Below are 25,953 nucleotides of genomic sequence, written 5' to 3' on the forward strand. Positions count from 1 at the left end.
AGGTCTTGCAACCCACCCAGGCTCTTACCAGGGCCCGCTGACCCATCTGGGTACCCACCAAAGTCACACAACCTACTTAGGTGCCTGCTAAGGTCCCATGACCTGCTCAGGCACTGGCCAAGGTCCTGCAACATGCCCAGGCATCTGCTAAGGTCTCACAATGCACCCAGGTGCCAGCTAAGGTTATGCCACCCACCTCCATGGAGAGGGACTTGCCTAACACCCAGGAAGAGCTTCCAACAGTGGCCTGGGAACCAATCCACCAATATGAACCTATGTTCCCCAGCACCAGCTTGGACTGTGACTACCACAGGGGAATGGAATGTTGCAGGAGAACAGCTGCATTACAGGTTCTCAGTGCATCCACCCCTCTCCTGCCAGATCAGTCCCCCAGAGTAGGACACAAAAGTGCTGTCTAGGGATCTCTCCTCTTTCTCACTAAGTAGGAAAGTTCCCAGCAAAGAACAGGTGTACTACAAACCTATCAGCCCTGAAGTGAGAGAAGAGGCTTCAGATGAGAAGAAACCAGCAAAAGAATTCCAGCAACATGAAAAAACAAGCTCATTCAACACCCCCAAAGGTTCACAACAGATCCACAGCAATGGACCCCAGCCAAAAGGAAATTGCTGAAATGATGGAAATGGAATTCAGAATGTGGATGGCAAACAGGATGAATGGGATTGAGGAGAAATCTGAAAACCAACACAAACCAAAAAAATATTTTAGGACGTGGATGAAAAATATGAAAAATTTGCTAAAGAGATAGACAACATAAGAAAGGATATAACAAAACTTAAAAAAATGAAAGAGTCATTTAGAGAATTATAAAATGTTGCAGAAAGCTTCAACAACAGGCTTGACCAAGCAGAAGAAAGAATCTCAGAGCTCAAAGACAAGACTTTCGAAATAATCCAGTCAGCCAAACATGAAAAAGTAATAAAGTAAAATGAACAATTACTTAATGCAACTATGTGAAATGAGCCAATATATGAATTATAAGTATCCTGAAGGGAGAGGAAGAAAAAGCAAAAAGCATGGAAGACCTATTTGAGGGAATTATTGAGGAGAATAACTCTGGTATCACCAGAAATTCATATATCCAAATACAAGATGGTCATTGAACACCAGAAAAATTCATAGCAAATAGGACATCTTCAAGACACACAGTCATCAACCTGGCCAAAGTCAAGAGAAGGAGAAAATTCTATAAGCAGCAAGATGAAAGCAACAATTAACCTACAAAGGAAAACCCATCAGGCTAACAGCAGATTTCTCAGCAGAGACCATACAAGCCAGAAGGGATTGGAGCCCCATTTTTAGTCATCTTAACAGAACAACTTGCAGCCAAGAATTTTGTATCTTGCAAAACTAAGTTTCATAAATGATGGAGAAATGAAGATTTTTCCAAACAAGCAAACACTGAGGGAATGTGTCACTATTAGATCTGCCCTACAGGAAATGCTCAAATAGCACATTAAATACCCACCAGTGTAAAAACACCCAAAAGTTAAAGCTCACAGCTCTTATTAAACAATAGCACAAGAGAGAAAATAAAACAATAAAGTATCATCTAACATGATGAACAGAGCATCTCACATATCAACTTAACATAAATGGTCTGAATGCCCCACTTAAAAGACATACATTGGTTAAATGAATGAAAAAACCCAACCCAAATATTTTCTTTCTCTCAGAAACAGATCTAAATCACAGTGACTCACGCAGACTCAAGGTAAAGGGATGGGAAAAAACTTTTTAATGCAAATGGAAACCAAAAGCAAGCAGGTGTAGCCATTCTCATATCAGATAAAATAGACTTTAAATTGACATTTAAAAAAGACAGAGATGGTCATTATATAATGATAAAAGGAGGAATTCAACAAGAAGACATAATAACCCTAAATATATATGCACCTAATGTAGGAGCTCCCAGTTTCATAAAGCAAATCCTTCTAGATCTAGGCAAAGAAATAAACAGTAGCATCTTCATTGCTGGGGACTTCAACACCCCACTGACAGAACTAGAACTGGACAGATCATTAAAGCAGAAAATGAATAAAGAAACACTGGACTTAAAGAGGACTCCAGAACAAATGAACCTAACAGACATTTACAGAACATTCTACCCGAGAACTACTGAATATACATTCTTCTCATCAGCACATGGGACATTTTCCAAGATTGGTCGTGTCTTAGGTCACAAAACAAGCCTTAGAAAATCCAAAAAAATAGAAATCATTCCATATATCTTCTTAGACCACAGTGGAATAAAACTAGAAATTAATTCCAAGAGAAACACTCAAAACTACAAAAAGCCGTAGAAATTAATGATCCTTGGGTCAATGATGAAATTAAGATGGAAACTCAAAGATGCCTTGAACTGAATGACATAGGGGACATAAGCTTTCAGAATCTGTAGGATACAGCAAAAGGGAAAGTTCAAATGCCTACATCAAAATGACAGATCACACATTAACAACCTAATGTCACATCTCAAGGAACTAGAAAAAGAGCAAACCAAACCCAAAGCTTGCAGAAGGAAAGAAATAACAAACCTCAGAGCAGAAGTAAATGAATGGAAACCCCCCCCCCAAAAAAATGAAGCCTCAATGAAACAAAAGTTGGTTCTTTGAAAATGTAAAATTGATAGACCACTAGCCAGATTAGCCAGAAATAGGAGAGAAAGGACTCAAATAAGCTCAATCAAAAATGAAAACAACTGATACTGTAGAAATACAAAATATCATCTGTGAATACTTTGAAAATCTCTACGCAAATAAACTAGAAAATCTAGAGGAAATGGATAAATTCCTGGAAACACACAACCTCTCAAGCCTGAATCAGGAAGAAATAGAAATCCTGAACAGACCAATAATGAGCAGCAAGATTGAAGCAGTAATAAAAAATCTCCCGACAAAAAAAAAGCCCTGGACCAGATGGATTCACAGATGAATTCTACCAGACCTACAAACAACTGGTACCTATCCTACAGAAATTATTTCATAACATTGAGAAGGAGGGAATCCTCCCTAACTCATTCCATGAAGCCAGTATCACCTTGATACCAAAGCTAGAAAAGGACACAACAGAAAAAGAAAGCTACAGACCAATATCCCTTATGAACATAGATACAAAAATTCTCAACAAAATACTAGCAACTGAATTCAACAACAGATCAAAAATCTGGAGGCATCACATTACCTGACCTCACTTGATTATAAGGCTATAGTAACCAAAACAGCATGGTACTTGTATAAAAGTAGAGATGTAGACCAATGAAAAAGAATAGAGAACCCAGAAATAAAACCATATAGCTATGACCAATTGATCTCTGACAAAGCAGACAATAACATACACTGGGGAAAGGGAGCCCTATTTCATAAATGGTGCTGGGAAAATTGGATAGCCACATGTGGAAGAATGAAACAAGACCACCTCTCTTTCACCATATAGAAAAATTAATTCAAGATGGATAAAAGACTTAAATGTAAGGCATGAAACCATAAAAATTCTAGAAGAAAACATGAGAAAAACTCTTCTAGACTTCAGCCTAGACGAAGAATTTATGACTAAGATCCTAAAGACATTTACAGCAACAACAAAAATAAATAAATGGGACTTGATTAAATTAAAAAGCTTGTGCACAACAAAGGAAATAATCAACAGAGTGAATAGACAACCTACAGAATGGGAGAAAATATTTGCAAACTATACATCCAACAAAGGACTGGATGTTAATCCAGAACCTATAAAGAACTCAAACAAATCAGCAAGAAAAAAAACAAACAACCTCGTCAAAAAATGGGCAAAAGACATGAACAGTAGTTTTTCAAAAGAAGATAGACAAATGGCCAAGAAACATATGAAAAAATGCTCAACATCACTAATCATCAGGGAAATGCAAATTGAAACCACAGTGAGATACCACCTTACCCCTATCAGAATTGCCATTATTAAAAAGTAAAAAAACAATAGATAGTGGCGTGGATGCAGAGAGAAAGGAAGACTTATACACTGTTGGCAGGACTGCAAATCAGTACAACCTCTATGGAAAACAGTATGGAGATTCCTCAAAGAAATAAATGTAGATGTATCATTTGATCCAGCAGTCCCACTGCTGGATATCTACCCAAAGGAAAAGAAGTCATTTTATCAAAAAAAAACACCTGCACTTGAATGTTTATTACAGCACAATTCACAATTGCAAAGATGTGGGACCAACCTAAGTGCCCATCAATTCATGAGTGGAAAAAGAAAATGTGGTGTGTATATACCATGGAGTACTGCTTAGCCATAAAAAGGATTAAATAATGTCATTTGCAGCAACTTGGATGAACTGGAGACCATTATCCTAAGTGAAGTATTTCAGGAATGGAAAAACCAGACACCTTATGTTCTCACTACTAAGTGGGAGCTAAACGATGTGTACACACGGGCCCAAAGAGATATAAAGGACATTGCAAACCAAGAAGGAGGGAGGTGAGGGAAAACAACCTGAGTACAATGAATACTGTTCTGGTGATAGACACACCAAAAGTCCTGACTTAAGCATTATACAAAGTATCCATGTAACAAAAACATTTGTATCCCATTGATATTTTGAAATAAAAAAGTAATGAAAACCTCTAATGCATTAAAAAGGTATAAGAAAAACATAATAAACACCCACATACCCCCCGATCCAGCTGATTTACCTCCTTCATTTGGATGGGAAGCTGGTCGTCTGCTAGAACCTGCCACTCAGCATGGCCTGCCTCTTGCTGTCCTGTTTTCTCCTAGGCCAGGGTTTGCATATGCTTCACCCCATATTAGACCATCAGTTTCCGGTCAGCTTTATGACCTGAGTGAAAAGTCAGCTTCTTGATTTGGTGATTTATTTAAAGAGTTCTCAAAGCTTCCAGTATTTATGCAATCTTTGTAGCCTCCAAGAAGGAAAACGATAGTAACCACATACTCCTGTGTAGTATTTCGTAGACGACAGATCTTTCTTACACATCTGCCGATTTGTTCTCAGCCGCAGACCCCCTGAGTTGCTACTGCAGGTGGTGGATCCTGGATTCCCTTTCACAAAGGAGAAGCAGTCGGTGGATGAGTGCAGAACATGCAGCCTCAGTATGTCTGCAGAGGAGCAATTTGCCTTTTGGCCAATAGGTGGATTTTTATATATGCAAATATTTGTGCTGCATTCCCTCAGTTTTATTTGCTTTGGTTTGGGCACTTCTTTGTTTCCTATTTTTCTTTCAATAGGCTTATGTGTACTCTTTGGGAATTGATGAAGTCCAGCAAAACAACCTTTTCCACTGATTAATAGAAATGATATGTTCATTGTAGGAAATGTGACTAATTCAGAGAATTATAAAAATGAAATTAAATATCACCTATAATTCCATAGCCTAAAGATAAGCACTGTTAAGATTTTGATGTATTTTCTTCCTGGTCTTTTTTATGCACATATTTTTTTTAATACAGAGATCATAAGAAATGTATAATTTTGGGCCCTATTTTCATTCACTGTATTGAGATCATTTGCTAATGTTAAATAGCCTTCAAGGTATGGTTTTTAATGGCAGTGTAACATTCCATCTGGTAGTTAAACCATAATTTATTACATCATTTCCAATTTCTAGATATTTATATTGTTTGTAATTTTAACCAAAATAACTAACCCTGGTATAAACTATTTTAGATCATCTTTGTATCTTATGGTCAGAGGTTATGAATCATTTTAAGGTTCATGGTGTGTACGTTGCCAGATTGTGTTCCAGAGGATTATACAACATATACCCCCTCCTGCAGAATTAGTTGGTCTCACTACACCTTAGTCAGCACTGAAGAGTATAAGTCTTTAAATCTTTGCTAATTGAATCGGTGAAAAATGGTATCTTGTTTCCATGGCATTTGGGCTGTTATAATCTTGTATTCTTTTGTATTTTGTGTAATAGATTTTCCTTTTCTTGTTATTAGTGTGCACAAATAATGCCACAGTGATACCACTTTTTCATAATAGGGACATTCTGATGAGCTGTATGAGTTACCAAACTGTATTTATTGACATTAATAATTTGAACTCTCTTTTACAGTAAGTATTGGACTCATTTAGGGAGGGAGGACAGGTTAGCAGACCACCCACCTCTATCTGAAGGGAAGAAATCTCTCTTGGAGATGGGGGAACTTCTGCCCTTCTGGCAGAGCCTCTAGAGTTACCCTGTCTTGCTAGGGGCAAACAGTGAGGCATTTCAATGATGTTTTTACTGCATTACATTCTGGTCCCCATGTACTGTAAACTCACACAAGACTATACCCTCTGCTTCCCTGTTTGGGGTCTGAGCGATGCTAGATGAGACTGAGTTAGAAGTGTCCTAACCAGTCTCCTGGAACGAGAATAAAGGCCCCCCAGACCTTAAGGGGGAGTGGGGCTCAGGACACAAAGAGAAAAAGCTTAGGAAGGTAGGAATGGTTCACATGACTCTTTGGACTAGGTCCCCTTTTCTCAATAGGTTAATCTAGTGTTTCCCAAACTTCAGTCATGTACCATATTCATGATTTTTTTTTTTGGCCATATTCTGTACTATTATTTACTAAATACATTTTAATTAAGTACTCATTTACTCAAATAGATTTATTTTTTAAAAATAAACCTTGTACTTCCATAAATGGAAAACCAATAATATTTGCAATAAATAGAAAGTAACCTTAAAAATACACACAGTGAAAAACAAAACAGTCTTATTAAATTCCACATCAAATCCTATTGCTAGCAAATATGTTGATCCTGACGCTGCCCTCATTTTGTTAAAAAAAAAAAAAAGAATCTTAAAGACAGAGTAGCACCAAACTTAGACTTTCTGCTCAAGGCTAGCAGAAGGACTTTAACAAAATAAAAAAGGGAACAACTTTTCATATTGCGACTTAATGTTCAATGCTATATATATGGAATACCTAAAATCATTTCCTGTTCTGCCAGTAGTTTATGTCCCACTCTAATGGATAGTTTAGGTTATGTTGTCATAGCAAATTAACTGTGAAATCTCAGTGGATTAACACGACAAAGGTTTATTTCTTGTTCGTGCTACGTGTCCAAAATGGGGTGAAGAAGTAAGGGTAGAAGCAGACTCTGCTCCACAGAGTCACTTGCTTACCCAGGCTGAGGGAGGCGCCACCATTTGAAACCTTGCCAGTCACCATGACAGAAGAGAGGTTATAGAGAACCCGTGCCTATTCTTTTATACTTTGGCCTGAAAGTGATTACCTCACTTTCCTTCTCAGCCTATTGGCCAGAACTAGGCATAGCCTTGCCTAAGTGCAAGGGGGCTGGGAAACATAGAGGAACACATGGGATATTTGGTGACCATCGCTATCTCTGCTGCATCTGTCTCTGCTACATAGGGCTGGCCTGGATGCATCTAGATGAGGAATGATGTGGTGGTTTTTGTTTGAAGAAGCTAATGTATGTATGGGGTTGTTTGTAATATTATTAATCTTGTATTAAGCTAGTGAAGGTGGTCAGGTGTGTCAGACCATTCCCTGGTAATGGTGTCTCCTTTCTTGAAGTTTCATTAAAGAACGGTCAAAAGTCAACACGATTCCTCTGAAGAATAAGAAGGCCTCCAGTTTTCATGAGTTTGCCCGCAATACCAGTGATGCTTGGGACATTGGTGATGATGAGGAAGAGGACTTTTCCTCACCTTCTTTCCAAACTCTGAACTCAAAAGTTGCTTTGGCAACTGCAGCTCAAGTTCTAGAAAACCACAGCAAGCTGAGGGTAAAACCGGAACGGTCCCAGTCAACGACATCCGATGTTCCTGCCAACTACAAGGTCATAAAGTCCAGCAGTGATGCCCAGCTCTCCAGAAACTCCAGTAAGTCCACCCTGCCCCCTCCATAGCCTCAGCCTTCTCAGCAGAATGCATTTTAAATAAAAATGATCTTTTTAAAAGGCAGCACTCAGATCTTCCCTTGGGTGACAAATGAGCAAGCCCAAGCCAAGGTTCCTCAGTGAGCCTAAGAAGTCACAAGCTGTGCTTGCCCCTCCTGCCTCGGTGGCTCTGGGCCCTCACTTACTGACACCCAAGTCTTGCCTGGCATTCTCCTCTCCTCTTCCTTTCGTGTAGTGGGGTCCAGAACTTATGTGGTTTGATGGCTTCATGTGGCTTTAGGCATGGTCAGGTTTACGAATATTGACTAATGCATGTAAAGTTGTTAGTGGCTGGATTTCACAAACGTTTTGGCCTGTTGTTTGACTTCTTCAGACCTGGAGAACACCCACTGTTTCCTGTTCCTGAGGGAGGCACCAACATGTGCCTGAAGGCACCAGGTCACAGCTCCCTGAGGCAGGCTGCCCATCGGGTAGGGTGGGCTGGGGTGGGTGGGACAGGAGGAGAGGCCTGCTCTGTTTCTATTCAGGAAACTGGCCTCAGTAACTGGTTGAGGCAAGGGTGGTTTTATAAAACGTTTGGGGGCTCTCACTATACTTTTTTCAGTATTCATTGTTGTGTTTAATGTTGCATTAATGGATGTTATGGAAGTTGGTTGTTCTGAGCTGGAGAGGGAAGTGCCTTCATTCTAGTGAGAGTTGAAATGGCTCACTGGTAAAGGATGAAAAGGAAGTGGAAGGTTGTCAGAGCCCTGGACTGTATCTGAACCTTCTGTGCCATGCCCAGATGGGCATTTCATGTTGATTGACTTGGATGCCCACAGCTACAGGCTGTGGAAGGTGTCTGTGCACCATGATTGAAGGTCTCCAAAGGTTCCCAGCATGAGGAAGGCCCCCACCACAATCCCTGATGAGCTGTCCTTGTGCAGCAAGGACCCCCAGAGCATTCTCCTCACGGAGGTTCCCTCCTGTGTGCATCTGTCTGGACGTAGCTGGTATCTGAGATGCACATCTGTCTCGGCTTTGCAGTGTGTGGTCTGCATTTTCTAGGCCCCCTGTTATACTAGGCATCCCACCCAAGTGCCTTGTGGCAGTTGTTTTTGTAAGCCTTCTAGTAGTACTAGTTAATTAGAATTCACTCTCTAATTTTTGTTGTAACTACTACTTTTTAAGGCCCAGATATATAAGCTCTCACTTATAAATTACTAAATCTCTCTGAGCTGTAGTTTCTCATCCGTAAATAGTTATAAATTCCTGCCATATATTGTAAGAACCCAATGAGAGATCATATGTGTAAGTGACCGGCATGGTGCCTTACACATAGTAAGCACTCGATACATGTTAGTCCTATACTACTTATTCTTCCTGCTGACCATCTGTTCTAGAAATCTCCAGAACCAGACAGAGTTCAGCTTGAGTCTGTGTCCTGTAATTTCAGTCATATCCTGGCAGAATTAAAAACTGGTTCATTTTGGTGGGAAACGTAGGAACAGAGAGGAACTGCAGCCACCCAAGGCAGGATGGCCTTAGGCCAGAGCTTCTCCCTGGTGTGCAGGGCACACTGGTGGGCCAAGAACAGGTTAAGGTTGTGCCGGGGATATTGATCCCCTTCGCCCTTGCGGTGGCCAGGTGGGGCCTAGGGCTTGTGGAGAGCAGCCACCTCCCTTACTGCAGTGTGCTTTGCAGTGTCATCATTTCTCGTGTGCCCAGTGGTGTGGAAAGGGAAGGAAAACACTGCCTTAGACCGTGTTGCTACCAAACAGATTATTTGGCACCGAGACAAGTTTCAGGTTGGGGTATGAAAGAAAACATTTGATTTTTTTGATTTTCCTCTGGAGTCATGAAGAAAGTTTTCTGAAGTTGCTGCAGCACCTGGAGCGTGTTAGCACATAAGGTGTCTTGGTCCGCATGGTGTAAATGCAGCCCTTCCTCTGGGCGGCGAGTGGAGCCGGGCTGGCTTCCCGCCCCCCACTGCCCCTCCGCCGGGCGCCGCGGGCACACGCAGCCCTGGGGGAGGACACAGATGCTGAACGGTTAGGTCTAAGGCTTTTCAGAACCTGTGCTCTTCACACAGCCCGTTCTTCTCTTTCCCATGACCTCAGGTGATTCGTGCCTGAGGAACCCGCTCCACAAACAGCAGTCGCTCCCTCTCCGGCCCATCATCCCCCTCGTTGCCCGGATCTCAGACCAGAACGCTTCTGGGGCTCCCCCGATGACCGTCCGGGAGAAAACCCGCCTAGAAAAATTCCGTCAGCTTCTCTCCAGCCACAACACTGACTTAGGTGAGTTCTTGTGAGCCCTGGGCAAGGTAGGGGCTTTGGTGACTGGAATTCCCAGAGACCTGGAAGCTATTGCTCTTTATTCTTCCTTCTTTTACTTTTCTAGCTTCTCCTGATATGGTGCCCAGTGCAGTGACATGCAGGTATTAAGTCAGAAGTATGTTACTAGGGATAGGGACCCAATTAGGTGGGACTGGTTTCTGTGGCCTGTAGACCATAGTGCAACTATTCTGGCTTGGTCTTTCCTACCTCAAGGGGGTTTTCACTGAAATCCACACCCACTGGTCTTTCAGTTCCCTTCTAACTCTCATCTCTGAGCTGACTGGATGGCTACTGCAGGGGCGTGTCCTTGGCACTTTGCTGCTCAGGGCTGTTGTTCTGGGCTTTTCCCTGTGCTTATGGGTAGCAGGTGGTGGTGGTCTGACTCCTTCGGTAGGAAGCATCAGGCAGTGCTGGTTGCAGTTTGTTTTCAGGCACTTGTGGGAAGAGCTAATCCAATGTGGCTGTGTTCTGTTTGCAGATGAACTGAGGAAGTGTAGCTGGCCAGGGGTTCCCAGGGAGGTTCGACCTGTAACCTGGAGACTCCTGTCGGTGAGTTCTGCCCACTGTGTAGAGAAGCGTGAGCCTCACACAGCCCTTCTTGCCTGATGAGGTTAGTCTGGACACATTGGTCTTACTCCATAGACTTCTCTCGTCCTGCTGGATGTGACAGAACTGTGGGACTGTAGTCCTGTTTCTGTGCATAAAGAAACACATTCTTGAGAGTTTATTCCTACACATATAGAAGAGCACAAGCTTGTCCCTATAGTCACAGCCTCCCTTTCTTAACAGTGAGGAGGAAGACAGGGTGGTCCCAGCACTAGCTTTGAGCAAGCTCCAGGATTCCTCGAGCTTCACTCCTTTTTTCAGTAGGAGTAACCAATGAGGTTGAAACGCACTCTGCAGCTGTGAAGGGTTGATAAATGGGCCTCCCCTGGAAGCCTTACTAGTGCTGCTTTCACCAAGTATGGAGCACTGTGCCAGCCTCCACGATAGGAACACTTGGGTTTCCTGAACTTGTAAAATTCATTCATTCTTCTATTAAGGATTTATTGAGGGCCTGCTGCTTTGCCAGGCACAGTGCCAGGTGCTGTGAACAGATACAGAAACGAATAAACCACAGCCCCTGCTGTCCAGGCACTCGCCGTGGAATGCATTACGTCAGCACTGCAGAGAGAGGAAGGGTCTCTCTCCTGGCTGCTCTCCCCACCCCACTCCTGTAACCATGTGAGCGTTGCCTCTGCCACTTCTAATAAGTTTGAATGCTATTCAGAGTAGATTTGGTGAGAACGGAAGGGGAACAGAAGATAGAAGAATTAGACTGGAATCTGGACCAGGGATGAGAATGACAGTTGGCCTGGAGCTTTGGCTAGGAGGGGGCTGCTGCCAGAAGTTCTGTCTGGACGTTGTAGCTGCTATGTCACAGATTCCATTCAGCTTCCTGAGCCGGTAACTCTGAAAGTTACACTGGAGAAGAATGTGTAACTGGCATCAACTTACTTGGCATGCCACTGAGATGCACTGTAGAGATTGCTAGATCCCTGTGATTCTCTGAAGTATGCCCCTGTGTACACGCAGCCCTCGCAGGCCATGACTTGGGTCCAGTTCCCTCCCACTGACCTACATTCACTGCTCTACTGTGCCAACTCCGGCAGCTCTGGCGTGCTCGGCAGCAGTGTGAGCTCCAAGCGCAGTGCAGGGCCAAGGGAGTGAACAGCCCTGGGAAAGCTGGCCTTGCTGCATCTGCCCACATGTGGATCTCATTGAGTGAGGACAGGGCGAACACTGAGTGGCCAAAGCCAAAAAGGGATTTACCCTTGTCCTCTTGGCAGTTTTCCTTCTGCTTCCTTGATAGTTTCCAAGCCATTTCTCAGGCTAAAATAAAAATTAAGAATTCATCCAACCAGTGTCTGTCCCCATCTGACCGTCAGTCTTGTCTACAGGGCTATCTCCCAGCAAACACTGAGAGGAGGAAGTTGACCCTGCAGCGGAAGAGGGAGGAATATTTTGGCTTCATTGAACAGTATTATGACTCTCGAAATGAGGAACATCACCAGGATACCTACAGACAGGTACAGTTGTCAACCTGCTGCTGCTTACTAGCCATACTCTTTAGATATGTCTCCTAGTAGTGCAGTTGGGGTATAGATTTTTCAAGTCTTCAGGCCGTGGTGTGCTGGTTAGAAATTATTCATAAGTTTATTCTCAGAACTGCTTCACCTCTTTCAGCAGCTCTGATTCTAGCCATTTTAAATAAGTAAACTTTTTTGGCATTAGTCAATGGCAGTGCTTCTCAAACTTTAATCTACATACAAGTCACCGAGGATTTTAATAAGATTCTACTTGGGGATTATGAGAAAATGCACATTATGAGTCAGTAGGTTTGGAGTGAGGCCTGCACTTCTAACAAGCCTCTGGTCCACAGACCACGCTGTGAGTAGCAAGGTTATAGAACACGAGAGGAGTAAAGGCAAACTCTCTCAGGAATGGTCCGGTCCCTCTGGGCTGTGACCTCAGTGTGTCCTTCTGGCTGCTACAGTACCTATTCAGGACCCACACCTGTCTCTGCAGGAGCCATAGCCATCAGTAGTCTTGGCAGGGAATCTTCCATCATTGCCTGTAGTGGTCCTCATGGCCCACAGAGGGGTCTGCTGGCAGCATCACGTGTGGAGGGAGGAGAAGAGTAGTCCAGTGGTTACAGAAGGTGGAAGATGGGGGTGGGCAGCTATCTAATATACAACATACCCCAAGAACAGAAGTAGCTTCTGCTGCAGCAGACACAGTCTTTTGGATACTTAAACTGGACATTGAGAAATGCCCGAACTGAAACCAACCATAGTGACTTCTTTGGTAACAGAAGTATGGACTTTTAGCTCCAGTTACTGAAGGCCAACTCCCCCTGGTCCCTCCCCACTTCTTACACATCATGACCTCATAAGCAAGTCTTTCTCTGGTTCCCTATTTTGGCACGTTTTTGCGGCTGTCGGAGCTCTTTTAGTTTTTGAACTGTGGATGAGTAAGATTCTGAAAGAGGGGTACACACTTGTTTCATACCTGTTGCATAAGTGCCAGCCCAGAGTGAAATGGACTCCAGAGAAATAGGAAAAAGCAGTTAATTCTCTTAGGTTGTGAGGCCTATTGCTATTTGACTTAAATGGTTAATTTGGGGAGGTTTCCTTACTATTAATAAGCTATTACTAAAATGGAAACATATTCTACATGAGCAGGTAGGTTAACTAGATTTTTTTGTGTCAGTCAGTTCTTTTTGAAGATAAACTGTGCTTTCTTACTCCTTTAATTTCTATTTCTAAAGAAAATAACTCGTCAAAAGGACAAACTGGCATTTTGTTTTTGGACATGGCTTCTGTCTTCCAGATTCACATTGACATTCCGAGGACGAATCCTCTCATTCCGTTGTTCCAGCAACCGCTTGTACAGGAGGTGAGGGAATTACTTAATGTTCTTTGGCTCTTCTCCCCCATAGCTCTGTGGCACCTACCTTCAGGTTTACGGCTGACCGTGATGGTGCTTTATGTTCACGTTTGGAGCTTTGGTTCTTTCAGAGCATGTTCTCATGCGTTCTCATTCATTCTTCGTAACAAATCTGTGAGCAGAGTAGCACTCTGAGAGGTTAAGGAACTTGCCCGGAGCCTTGAGGCTACCTGGTGACAAAATGAAGAACCCACATCTAGGAATTCCTATTCCTGTGTTTGCTCTACTTTATCAAGCCGGAGGTAGTGATTTTTAAAAATTGTGGTAAAATATACATTATATAAATTGTATCATTTTAACAATTCTTTAGCATACAGTTCAGTGATATTAACTATATTCACATTGTTTTACAAACATCACCGCCATCCACCTCCAGAACTTTTTTCATCTTCCCAAACTGAAATTCTGTACCCATTAATTATTAACTCCTTTCCCCAGCGGCCTCCATTCTACTTGTCTCTCTGACTTTGACCACTCTAGGTGCCTCAAATAAGTGGAATCATACAATGTTTGTCCTTTTGTGTCTGGCTTATTTCACATAGGTTCATCTATGTTGTAGCATGAGTCAAGACTTCCTTTTTAAAGGCTGAATGATATTCCATTGCATGTATATAACACATATTGTGGATCCATTCATCTGTTGATAGACACATGGGTTGATTTCACCTTTTGGCTATTGTGAATAATGCTGCCATTAACTTGGATATGCAAATACCTGCTTGAGTCCCCATTTTAAATTCTTTTGGGTATATATCCAGAAGTGGAATTAGTAGTGATATTTTGAGACCTAACCAGTTAATAAAGCACATGGAAGGTCTCAGTAGGACCATTATGTTTTGACCCAAGCAGTAGCTGTAAACTCCTTGAGATTGGGGCTTTCCTTTGCAGCTTTCCAGGAGCCAGGACACAGAGTGTTAGTGCTCTCTGAATTGAGCTTTCAGTTCTTGTCATAAAGAGAGATGGTGGTAAAAATGCTCAAAATAATTTCTATTTGGCTTTGAATTATATTCATAATTGTTTAAATGTAGATATTTCTGCTGGTGGGATCCTTCCTTCATGACTTGCCAGTAGCATAAAGAAGACTTTGAGGGTGACACTATTATTTTATCTATAAGATTCAGCTCAAAGGAAGCTAAAGATCCATTTAGGATCCCTTTGTTCCTCCCATTTAGTTTCCCACAGGTCAGCCCTGTTTATTCCTTATTTTATCTTGAAGATGTTCAGATACTTATCTTTTGCCTGTGCATGCTTGCTCTAAACACGGAGATGGGGAAAGTTGTTTGTTTAAAAGGCTTCTCCTAGTAGTGGAACTTGAATACAAAGACAGAATCTCAAACTTTATTCTTTCCAATTTTTCTTGAATCACCTTTTTATCTAGCAGGCTCTAGTCATCTTAAAGTAAAAATGCCAACCAAGGAGCAAAGAACTAAGTAACACTAAATAGAGAAAGGATTGCTTTGCAAACCTGAAAGGTACTTGACATTGACTATAGTAAGTCAGAATTACTCACACTAGTAGAAGAGGTGTAGGACAAACCTTCAGGGGTTATCCTCTTCACCCCTCTCTATGAGGCGGGATTATCCCAGACTCTTACAGTGAAGACCCCATGGTCTCCTCTAGTAACCAGGCTCGGTGCTGTTCAGTTCTCACCTCTTTGGCACCTTCGCTTGTACAGTGTGAGTGTGTCTATGTTGTCCCCTCCTTACTAGAGAGGGATTATCGCAGGTCTGATTCTGAACAGCTAGCTTCCACGTACTTGGCCATTGTTAAAGCCAATTACCAGGGATTCGTGTATTCACAAGGGGCCCATTGTGCAGAGAGGAGAAGCCCTTGTAAGTCCTTCAGAAAGACTGCCCTGGAGGAACTTTTTAACAGGGACATCCAGATGGACACAGGCCATAAGAGCTACAGGAAAATAGAGTGGGGCAGGGAATTCTTGATCATTCTAGCTTGCACTGTAGTTTCTAGGAAAGAAGGGGGATCATTTAGCAACAGAGAGGGAAGAGTGTAAGAGTGCTTCTGTTAGAGTGTTGGACTTTACACAGATGAGGAGGCCAGGCCCTTCCCTCAACCACACGGAGCAATTGGGTGAGTCTAGTGGAGGCAGAGACCAGCTCACTTCCAGGCAGGGCTTTGTTTTCACTGCCAGTAAGGGCAGAAATGTTGACAGCAGAAGTGTTTCTCAGCTCTCGGCCAGCTGGAAGGCAGACTCAACTGTGACAGAGGGGCTGGGAAACATCCTTTATTGTGTATCTAGATTCTCTGCCCCTCCTACACTGATAACAATCTCCGGAAACCATATAACCATTTCCCTTTTATTGAGCTCTCTGGGAAGTTTTTCTCCCTTGCACCTACTTAGGAGGGCCTCTTCAGACTGACCGAGAGCTGCCTGGTTGGGACTCTGCAGTGTCCATGTGCTGTGGAGACCCTCTAGTCTCCTTGTCCTACCGGCATGTACTCACCTCCCCTCTGCTGCCCCTCTGGTGAGGTCCACAGAGACATGAGGCAGCCCAGTCAAAGCCAGTCTTAGGAATGTGTCAGGCCCGGGAGTTGTCATCAGGATGGAGGCAGGCGATGAGTATCATCAGGTTGAGAGAAGACGAGGAAAAAGCGCAGAGAGCCTACTGAAAGCAGAGGGGAGTAGAGTTGAATGGGACAGGGGCCCATGTGGTCCCTGTAAAGGGACTATAAAGATCTTTCCTTTGTCCCCAGCCTAGGCCTCTGGCTTCTTGTGGCTAAGATACTTAACCTAGAGGCTTTCCCATGGGGGCCTGGTTGAGTTCTCTGTTCTCAAATTCCAAACTGTAGGAGTCCATAGGATTTGGTTTATTTGACTTCCTATCCCCAACAAATGTCTGAGTTGCATCCTGATATATGAAGTGACTTCCTGCATGTATAGTCGTCACTTGTTCCTAGTCAAGCTGAATTAAAACTAAATTTAGATCTTTCTTCTCAGTAGGGAGAGAGGAGAGGGCGGTGCAGGAGGTATTTCCTCTCTAAATCCTGTAACGACCAAAAAAGATTTTAAAAAGGTATCAGAACTGGGATGTTCTCATATCTTGCTCTTAGAAATAGAAAAGCAGTATCTACAAATGAAAATGTGCTGGCTTGAATTAATGACATCCATTGCAAACCTTTTTTAAGTCGTTTTTTGTTTCTGTCTTTCCTTTTCCCCATTTTATATCATGGTGACCAGATACTGAAAAGATAAATAAAGAGCAAGAAGTATCTACCCCTACTTGAAAATAACTGGTGTGTTAGAAATTTTTGCATTTATATACTTCCTTCGACCCACAGTATTTTAAATTTTTTCTAAAAATTCTATACTAGCCCTGAGATAAATTGTAAAGTAGGTAAATGGAGGGAAAGAGTATGTCCCCATGGTTTAACACTCATGTCTTTCTTTCTCATTTTCCTAGATCTTTGAAAGAATTCTATTCATTTGGGCCATCCGACACCCTGCCAGTGGGTATGTCCAGGGAATTAATGACCTGGTCACTCCATTCTTTGTCGTCTTCCTCTCAGAATATGTGGGTAAGAAGCATGAGTACCAAGTTGAACAAGCTATTGCTTTTTCTTATCTGCCATCTGTTTGTTTGCTTTTCCCAAGAGTGTAGCCAGTGGTTATGTCTTGTTAAAAAAGAGATAGTGTCCTTGGAATACACAGCTAAAACTACTTTAACAACAGTTGCAGCCTGGCATTTATCTCTTGGGACGGTTACAGATCTCACCTAAAAAGACCTGCTTTGTCATAAGAGTGACCAAAGTGATATATTTATGTTCTGCCATAAACAGATGGTTTGATGATTTATTTGAAGTTATTTTAGGATTGTTTTGAACTTGTCCCCACATAGGCCCTCATCCATGAAAGCTGGATTTTAGATTGGACGTCAGGCCTGCACTCTTGAGTTCACTTGCTGTATCTTAGGAGCAGGATGTGGACTTGTGGAGAACAAAAGGTTGTAGCAGCAGAATCCAGTTCATATGGGAGGTGAGGGAAGGGGCCAAGGAAAGTTCCAGGACCTCCTTCACCTCTCACCCCACTGGGCTCTTGTCACTTTGGAAAGTGATTAGATTTCATGGCAACAGTTAAATTTTCTTATAGTCCCAGCCTCCTCCTCCAGGCAGCCTAAATTAAGCAGAGAGTCTTAAAGGAGTTGAGGGTCCTGTTTCTCCTTTTTGGTTTCCTCAATCACTTGTGCTTGGAGGTTCATAGGAAAACCCATCTGTCATGGCCTGATGCTTTGTTCCTTTAGTCAGGTAATGAGAAGCTCATGTAGGAATAAGAACATTGAATGGGATCTTAGAAAACCGTCCATCTAATCCCTCATTTCTCAGATGGGTTGTGAGACTCCCCACCTCCTTAATTAGTGGCAGGGCTAGAACTTGACCTTTTTCTTTAGACTCTGAAGGTAATGGATTATTGTGATTTTTGGAGGAAGCATTCCATGGGGATCAGAGGTTAATGAAAAGTGGATGACAGTGGAGCCCGCTGGTGGGGGGCATAAGAAATGCCTCACTTGGTCTGTCCTATTCAGGCTTTCCAATGGGGCTCAGAGGGATAGTGTTTTGTCTGGTCTTTCATGAGACAGTCTCAAAAAGTTAAGGCAACTGAATACCATCCCTTGTTCTGCTTAAGTAGTAGCAACCAGGGTAGAAGTAAGGGTGGAAAGTCCCTCTTGCCCCCTCTATCAGTAAGCAAGACTTAAATTTAGCTTCCAAAAACATATGAAGAAAGCTTTTTCTAGAAGACTTTTTCACACATACACACACTCCCCACATTGATAGGTCAACTTTTGGAGGCAGCTTTATTCTACTGTGTTGTTTATCAAGAGAGCAGTTCAACTGATCTATTGGATTTTGGTTTGCTTCTTGCAATATTAGTTTTCTAAAATATTAATAGTATTAAAGGATTAGCCTAGGAAGATATTAGTCCATTTGTTAATCTACATTTGAAATCTAAATGCTGGCGTGAAATCTCGATATTGTTCCAGTTAAAAGTAATCCTTGGCAGCTGCAGTTCTGATTGGATATTGAGTTATCTTGTGAGCTGCTAATTATGTCTTGCACCAAGCATGTCTTCACTTTCTGTGGGTGCCCATGCCATTACCGCCTCCACTGCGTCGTCCCAGCAAGCCCTGCGCCTTCCTGTGGTGGCTGTGACGGCTTTCTCGTCTCGGTGCAGCGCAGCTCATTTCATTGCGCTTCACGTTACTGCACGTCGCAGCTATTTCACTTCACAAGTTGAAGGTTTGTGTCAGTCCTGCATCGAGTAAGTCTGTTGGTGCCATTTTTCTAAAAGCATGTGCTCACTTCATGTCTCTCTGTCACATTTTGGTTTTTCTCATTCATTACTATATGTGTTATGATCTGTGATCAGTAATCTTTGACATTACTTTGGTAATTGTTTCAGGGTAGCATCATTACACCCATTAAGACAATGAACTTGGTAAATATTGTGTGTGTTCTGACTCTTCCACCAACCAGCTGTTTCCCCATCTCTCTCCCTCTCCTGGGGCCTCCCTATTCCCTGAGACAACAATATTGAAATTAGGCCAGTTAATAACCCTACAATGGCCTCTAAGTGTTCAAGTCAAAGGAAGAGTTGCACATTGCTCACTTTAAGTCACAGGCTAGAGATGATTAAGCTCAGTGAGAAAGGCATGTCAAAAGCCAAGACAGGCCAAAAGCTAGCCCTCTTGTGCCAAACAGCCAAGTTGTGACTACAAAGGAAAAGCTTGTGAGGGAAATTAGAAGTGCTACTCCAGTGAACACATAAATGATACAAAAGCCAAAGAGCCTTATTATTGATATGGAGAAAGTTTTCATGGTCTGGATAGAAGATCAAACCAGCCACAACATTCTCTTAAGCCACAGTTTAATCCAGAGCAAGACCCTTAACTCTCTTTAATTCTATGAAGGCTGAGAGAGGTGAGAAAGCTGCAGAAGAAAAGTTTGAAGCTAGCAGAGGTTGGTTCATGAGGTTTAAGGAGAGAAGCCATCTCCATAACGTAAAAGTACAAGGTGAAGCAGCAAGTGCTGATGGAGAAGCTGCAGCAAGTTATACAGATCTAGCTAAGATCATTGATGAAGGTGGCTACTCCAAACAACACATTTTTATTGTAGGCTAAACAGCCTTATACCAGAAGAAGATGCCATCTAGGACTTTCATAGCTAGAGAGAAGTTAGTACCTGGCTTCAAAGCTTCAGAGGACAGGCTGACTCTCTTGTTAGGGACTAATGATGCTGGTGACTTTAAGTTGAAGCCAATGCTCATTTACCAGTCCAAAAATCCTAAGGCCCTTAGGAATTGTGCTAAATCTACTCTGCCTGTGCTGTATATATGGAACAACAAAGCCTGGCTGACAGCACATCTGTTTACACCATGGTTTACTGAATATTTTAAACCCACTGTTGAGACCTACTGCTCAGAAAAAAAGATTTCTTTCAAAATACTGCTGCTCATTGACAATGCACCTGGTCACCCAAGAGCTCTAAGGGAGATGTACAAGGAGATGAATGTTGTTTTCCTGCCTACTAACACAATATCCATTCTGCAGCCCATGGATCAAGGAGTAATTTTCAACTTTTAAGCCTCATTATTTAAGAAATACATTTTGTAAGACTATAGCTGCCACAGGTAGTGATTCCTCTTATGGATCTGGACCAAGTAAATTGAAAACCTTCTGGAAAGGATTCACCATTCTAGACGCCATAAAGAACATTCATGATTCATGAGAGGAGGTCAAAATATCAACATTAACAGGAGTTTGGAAGAAGTTGATTCCAACCCTCATGGATGACTTTAGGGGCTCAAGACTTCAGAGGAGGAAGGAACTGCACATGTGGTAGAGATAGAAGAGAACTAGAATTAGAAGTATAACCTGAAATGTGACTGAACTGCCATAATCTCATGATAAAACTTGAATGGATGAGGAGTTGCTTCTTATTGATGAGCAAAGAAAGTGGTTTCTTGAGATAGAATCTACTGGTGAAGATTCTGTGAACACTGTTGAAATGACAACGGATTTAAAATATTCCGTAAACTTAGTTGATAAAGCAGGAGAAGGGTTCGAGAAGATTGACTCGAACTTTGAAGTTCCACTGTGAATAAAATGCTATCAAACAGCAGTGCATGCTACAGAGAAATCTATTGTGAAAGAAAGAGCCAATCAATCTGGCACACTTCATTGTCGTATTTGCCACTGCCTCTCCAACCTCCAGCAACCGCCACCCTGCTCAGTTGGCATCCATCAGCATCGAGGCAAGAGCCTCCACCAGCAAAAAGATAATAATTCACTGAAGGCTCGGAGGATCATTAGCATTTTTTAGCAATAAGGTATTTTTGTATTACGGTAGATACATTGTTTCTTAGTCATAATGCTGTTGCACACTCAACAGGCTACAGTATAGTGTAAATGTAACTTTTATATGCACTGGGAAACCAAATATTTGAGTGACTCACTTTATTGCTTTATTGCAGTGGTCTAGAACTGCGCCACAGCACCTCTGAGGCACGCTTGTATTTAGCTGATCAGCCCACATGCTGAACAGGAAAACTGCTGCTTGCCCACAGCGTTTATGCCCTGAAGGGTGGGTCTCTTTGCTCTCCTAGGGGCCAGTCTGGGTAAGGCTGCACTTAACTCTCTCCTCTGCGACAATCGGTCTTTGGTACCTCCTAGACTTAGGAAGATGGGGCCCATTCATTTTTCTTACAAAGACTTTAGTTATGCTAAATTTCAAAGATATGTAACAGTGGAAAAAATAATACCATAAGTCCCCATATACCCTTCACCCAGCTTCGGCAGCCAATCTTCATCTGTATATCACTCTTCTCTACCTTCTCACCCTTGTGAATTGTTTTGAAGCAGATCTCAATATCAGACATCATATATTTTCATCCATAAATATTTCCACGTGTTATCTCTAGAAGTTAAGAATTTTTAAAAAATAGACAGCTATAATGGAATTATTACATCTAAAAAGAAATAATACCTCCTTAATATAATCTAATATACAATAAGTGTTCAAATTTTCCTAATTCTCAAAAAGTCTATTTAACAGTTTGAATCAGGGTCCAAATCAGAGCCGCATGTTATAGTTGGTTGATAATTCTCTTTTAATCCATCAGTTTCCATCCATCTCTCTTTCCCTTAGGAGTTTGTAAGTTTAGCCCTTATTTTCCTGGTTTTTAGCCTAGGGCCTTGCCATACCAAGCAATAATATCACCTTGATTTTTAAAGCACTTCACTGTTTGCGAAGAACCTTGACATATCTGATTTTATTTAATAGGGCTCAATATCTCTTTAAGGTAGTTGTATCAACCCATTTTGAGAAATCCAAGGCCCAAAGATTTAATGAGCTCCCCAGGTCTTTTGACCTTAATACCTGTGCTGTTTATATGACTTGGTGGTATTACAACTTAGATCCTTGTCCTCAAACTTCTTTTTTTTTTTTTTTTTGAGACATCTCACTCTGTTGCCCCAGGTAGAGTGCTGTGACATTATCACAGCTCACCACAACCTCAAACTCCTGGCTCAAGTGATCCTCCTGCCTCAGCCTCCTGAGTACCTGGGACTACAGGCATACACCACCACACCTAGCTAATTTTTTCTATTTTTGGTAGAGACGGGATCTTGCCCTTGTTCAAGCTGGTCTCGAACTCCGGACCTCAAGCGATCCTCCCGCCTCAGTCTCCCAGAGTGCTGGGATTACAGGCGTGAGCCACCACGCCTGGCCAAGATCCTTGTCCTCGAATCTAATGGCTCCCCCTACTACATTCTCTCCTCCAAAGCAGGCTGCAGATTTCTTATTGCCTTTTAAAAAAGATTTCAGTAGCAGTATTAATACATGCTCAATTAAAAAATCAGAACAATATAGAAGTGTTATTATACACACGCACCCCCCCCCAGGGTAGCTACTGGTGTTAACCTTTTTGTGTGTGTTCTTCCAAACCTTTTCCTGTGTGTGGATGCAACTGTATATATTTCTTTGCTGTGCTCAGAAAAATGAGATCAAACTATCCATACTTTTTTATATCTTGCTTGTTTTCATTCAAAGATAGCAAAGCTAGATTTCCAAGATTTCCATATAGATCTACTTCATTATTTTCAGCAATTATGTTATTTCCATAATAAGACTTTACTATAGTTTATTTAACTATTCTTCTAAAGGAGGTCATTTAAGCCAGGAGCGGTGGCTCATACCTAGCACTTGGGGAGGCTGAGGTAGATTACTTGAGGCTAGGAGTTCAAGACCAGCCTGAGTAATGTAGTGAGACCCTGTCTCTATAAAAACTTTTTAAAAAATTAACTGGGCATGGTGGCGCATGCCTGTAGTCCCAGCTACGTGGAAGGCTGAGGTAGGAGGATCACTTGAGCCCAGGAGTCTGAGGTTGTGGTGAACTGTGATGATGCCGCTGCACTCTACCCGGGGCAGCAGAGTGAGACCCGGTCTCAGAAAAATTTAAAAAGCCATTTAAGTTTTCTACAATTTTTAGCTAGTATAAAAAACATTGCAATGAATATCCTTGTCCATATTTTCTTATGTATTTGTGTTAAAATACATATTTCTCTGAAAAAGTCCTAGAAATGAAATTGCTAGTCCTAAGAGCGTGCCAAATAGGTACTACTAAATTGTACTCCAAAAATGTTTACGCCAGTTGGTATTCTAGCCACTAATGTGTGGATGCACTTTTCCTCACATCCTTAGTGAAACTGGGTATCTTATTCTAGTTGTATTTCACCAACTGGCAAACAAACCATGGTTTGTTTGAAATGGAATGTCAGATGCTTCAGTTTTTGTTTCCACTTGCTCATCAGTGAGGTTGTGCCTCTTTTATGTGTATTACTGTTTGTTTCTTTTGTTATCTGCTTGTTCAATCATTATCCATTTTTTTCGAATGGATTATTGATCTATCTTGTTTTGTAAGAAGTTTTTGTAGATTAGCTCTATTCATCCTTCATCTGGTATTCAACCTAAAAATATTAGGTTGAATCACATGAAATTGCTAATATTCAACCATTTTTGATACTCCCCCCAAACAGGGGAATTTTATATGGTTCCAACTGATATTTTTTCCCCAGGCCATCATTTGTCTCTTAACTTTGTTTATTGTCTCCTTATATAACTACTAATTTTTATGTAGTCAAATCTGTCTATTCAGAAAGTATTTATTGAGCTATTACTATGTACCAGGAGATAGCGTGGCTAAAAAGGTAGATGTGGGCCCCACCCTCCCGGAGCATCCTGACTGGTGGGGCAGCTCACAAACAAGGAAACAAGTACTTGCAAACTGTGATGAAGACCGTGAAGGAAACATCTTCTCCTTGAAGGTTTTTCGATTTGGTATCTTGCTTAAGAAGCCTTTCCTCTTCCACCCAAGATTATAGAAATACTCTCCCATGTTTTCTTCTAATACTCTTATGCTTTGTTTTTGTATTTAGCTTTTTGAGTTCCGTAAGTAATTTATTTTCCTGTGTGGTGAAAGTTGAGAATTAAAGTTTCTATTCCAGTTGGCTAGCTAATTGTTTCAACACCATTTATAAATAGTACATTCTTTTTTTACTGATGTGAAATCTCTCTTCATAATATTATATAAATTTCTTTAATTACATGGTTCTAGTTTCTACTTCTCTATTCTGTTCCGTGTATCTTCATTCCTATCCAATCACCACACACAGCTTAGATTTTTTAAGCTTTGTAGTGGGTTTTTTGTCTTTTAAATTCCAGGGCCAGTCTCTTTTATCATCCTTTTTTAAAACGTTGTCTTGACTGTTCTTCCAGATGAACTTTATTATTTTTTTATTTTTATCTTTTAGTTTGTGGTAAGAACACTTAACATGAGATCTACCCTCTTAATAAATTTTGAAGGGTACAATACAGTATTGTCAACTGTGGGCATAGTGTTGGCCAGCAGATCTCTAGAATGGATTCATCTTACATCACTGAAACTTTGTACCTTCTAACAGCAGCTCCCGCTTCCGCTTCCCACAGCCCCTGGCAACTTCCATTCTACTGTTTCTGCGAGTTTGACTATTTCGACACCTCACATAAGTAGACTCATGCAGCATTTGTCCTTCTGTAAACTGGCTTATTTCTCTTAGCATAATGTCCTCCAGGTTCATGCAGATGAACTTTAAAATCAACTTGTCAAATTTAGGAGGTAGGGAACAATTCTTCATTTAAAGTATTTGCTTCAATAGTTTTAATATATTTACAGAGTTGTATAACCATCACCACAGTCAATTTTAGAATGTTTTTATCAAACCAAAAAGAACCCCTGTACCCTTTAGCCATGACCCCTAAGCCTCCCATCCCCTAGGCAACCACTAATCTTCTGTCTCTACGGATTGTCCCATTCTGGACATTTCCTATAAATGGAATTATACAATATGTGGTCTTGTGTGTCTGACTTCTTTCAGTTAGCATAATGTTTCCAAGATTCATTCATGTTGTAACATGTGTCAATACATCATTGTTTTGTATGGCAAAATATTCTTTGAATGGACATACCACATCTTATTTATCTATTCATCAATTGATGGATATAAATTAAGTGTTAAAGAAACAAGGCATGCAGACTTCTCCCCAGCATCAAGGCCTTTCTTGAACAGAGATACAACATTGTCGTGGCCAAGGGTAATTCTCTTGTCTGGGTGATAATGCTGCTTTTCTGTGTTTCTCTCGTGGTGCCATGTCCTCATAAGGCAGCTGCTGTAAAAGCCTGTTTGCTGTGGCCCCTCTGGCATGACTCTCCCTAGTGTGGAGGCCTCGAGTGCCTTTCTCCCATGGAACAGGCCAGCAGTTGCCCCGGTATCGGAGGCAGGTCTCACCAGGCAGCCCCATCTCGCTGACCCAGCATGGGAGATCTGCCCTAGTAGAGCTGTGGAGTCCATGTGCCACTGGGTCATTGTTTGGCTTCTCTCGTATCTTTTCCCCTTATGTACCCTCTACCACCCTTACTGCTTTTATAAATTAATATTTGGGCCTACTTTATACTTTGTGTCTTGTTTGTTGTAAATTATTTGAAAACATGGAGATCCAGTGACTTCTCTCTGAGTTGACAGAGAAGTTGTCTTTAGCCAGCCTGGCCCCTAAGCAGCTTCTTTATCTGCTGAAGTCAGCTGCTCCTATGAAAGTGGGTCCTTTGCACATAAGCCAGCCGTGTCTGGGTCCAGGGGTGACATGGCAGAGGGTTACCCCCGGGGCGATAATGTCTCTGGACTATGGTATTACTCTTTACTCTCAGCTCCAAAAACTTTTGGGTTT

At 41.8% G+C, this 25,953-nt stretch overlaps 1 protein-coding gene across 4 annotated transcripts in view; it reads left to right on the forward strand.

Moving 5' to 3' along the window:
- Positions 1-25,953, forward strand: part of TBC1D22B (TBC1 domain family member 22B) — a 71,834-nt gene that overhangs the window by 17,783 nt on the left and 28,098 nt on the right. For all 4 annotated transcript variants that reach the window (XR_006733244.1, XM_045541870.1, XM_045541871.1 and 1 more), the window contains exons 3-8: positions 7,552-7,859; positions 9,976-10,155; positions 10,673-10,743; positions 12,135-12,263; positions 13,567-13,632; positions 17,103-17,217. Coding sequence is in view for 3 of the 4 variants with exons in the window: in XM_045541870.1 (XP_045397826.1) it covers positions 7,552-7,859; positions 9,976-10,155; positions 10,673-10,743; positions 12,135-12,263; positions 13,567-13,632; positions 17,103-17,217 (869 nt within the window). In the remaining variant the exon portion in view is untranslated. The remainder of the gene's footprint in view (positions 1-7,551; positions 7,860-9,975; positions 10,156-10,672; positions 10,744-12,134; positions 12,264-13,566; positions 13,633-17,102; positions 17,218-25,953) is intronic.

The sequence above is a fragment of the Lemur catta genome, chromosome 2 (assembly GCF_020740605.2).
Source record: "Lemur catta isolate mLemCat1 chromosome 2, mLemCat1.pri, whole genome shotgun sequence".
Lineage (NCBI taxonomy): Eukaryota > Metazoa > Chordata > Mammalia > Primates > Lemuridae > Lemur > Lemur catta.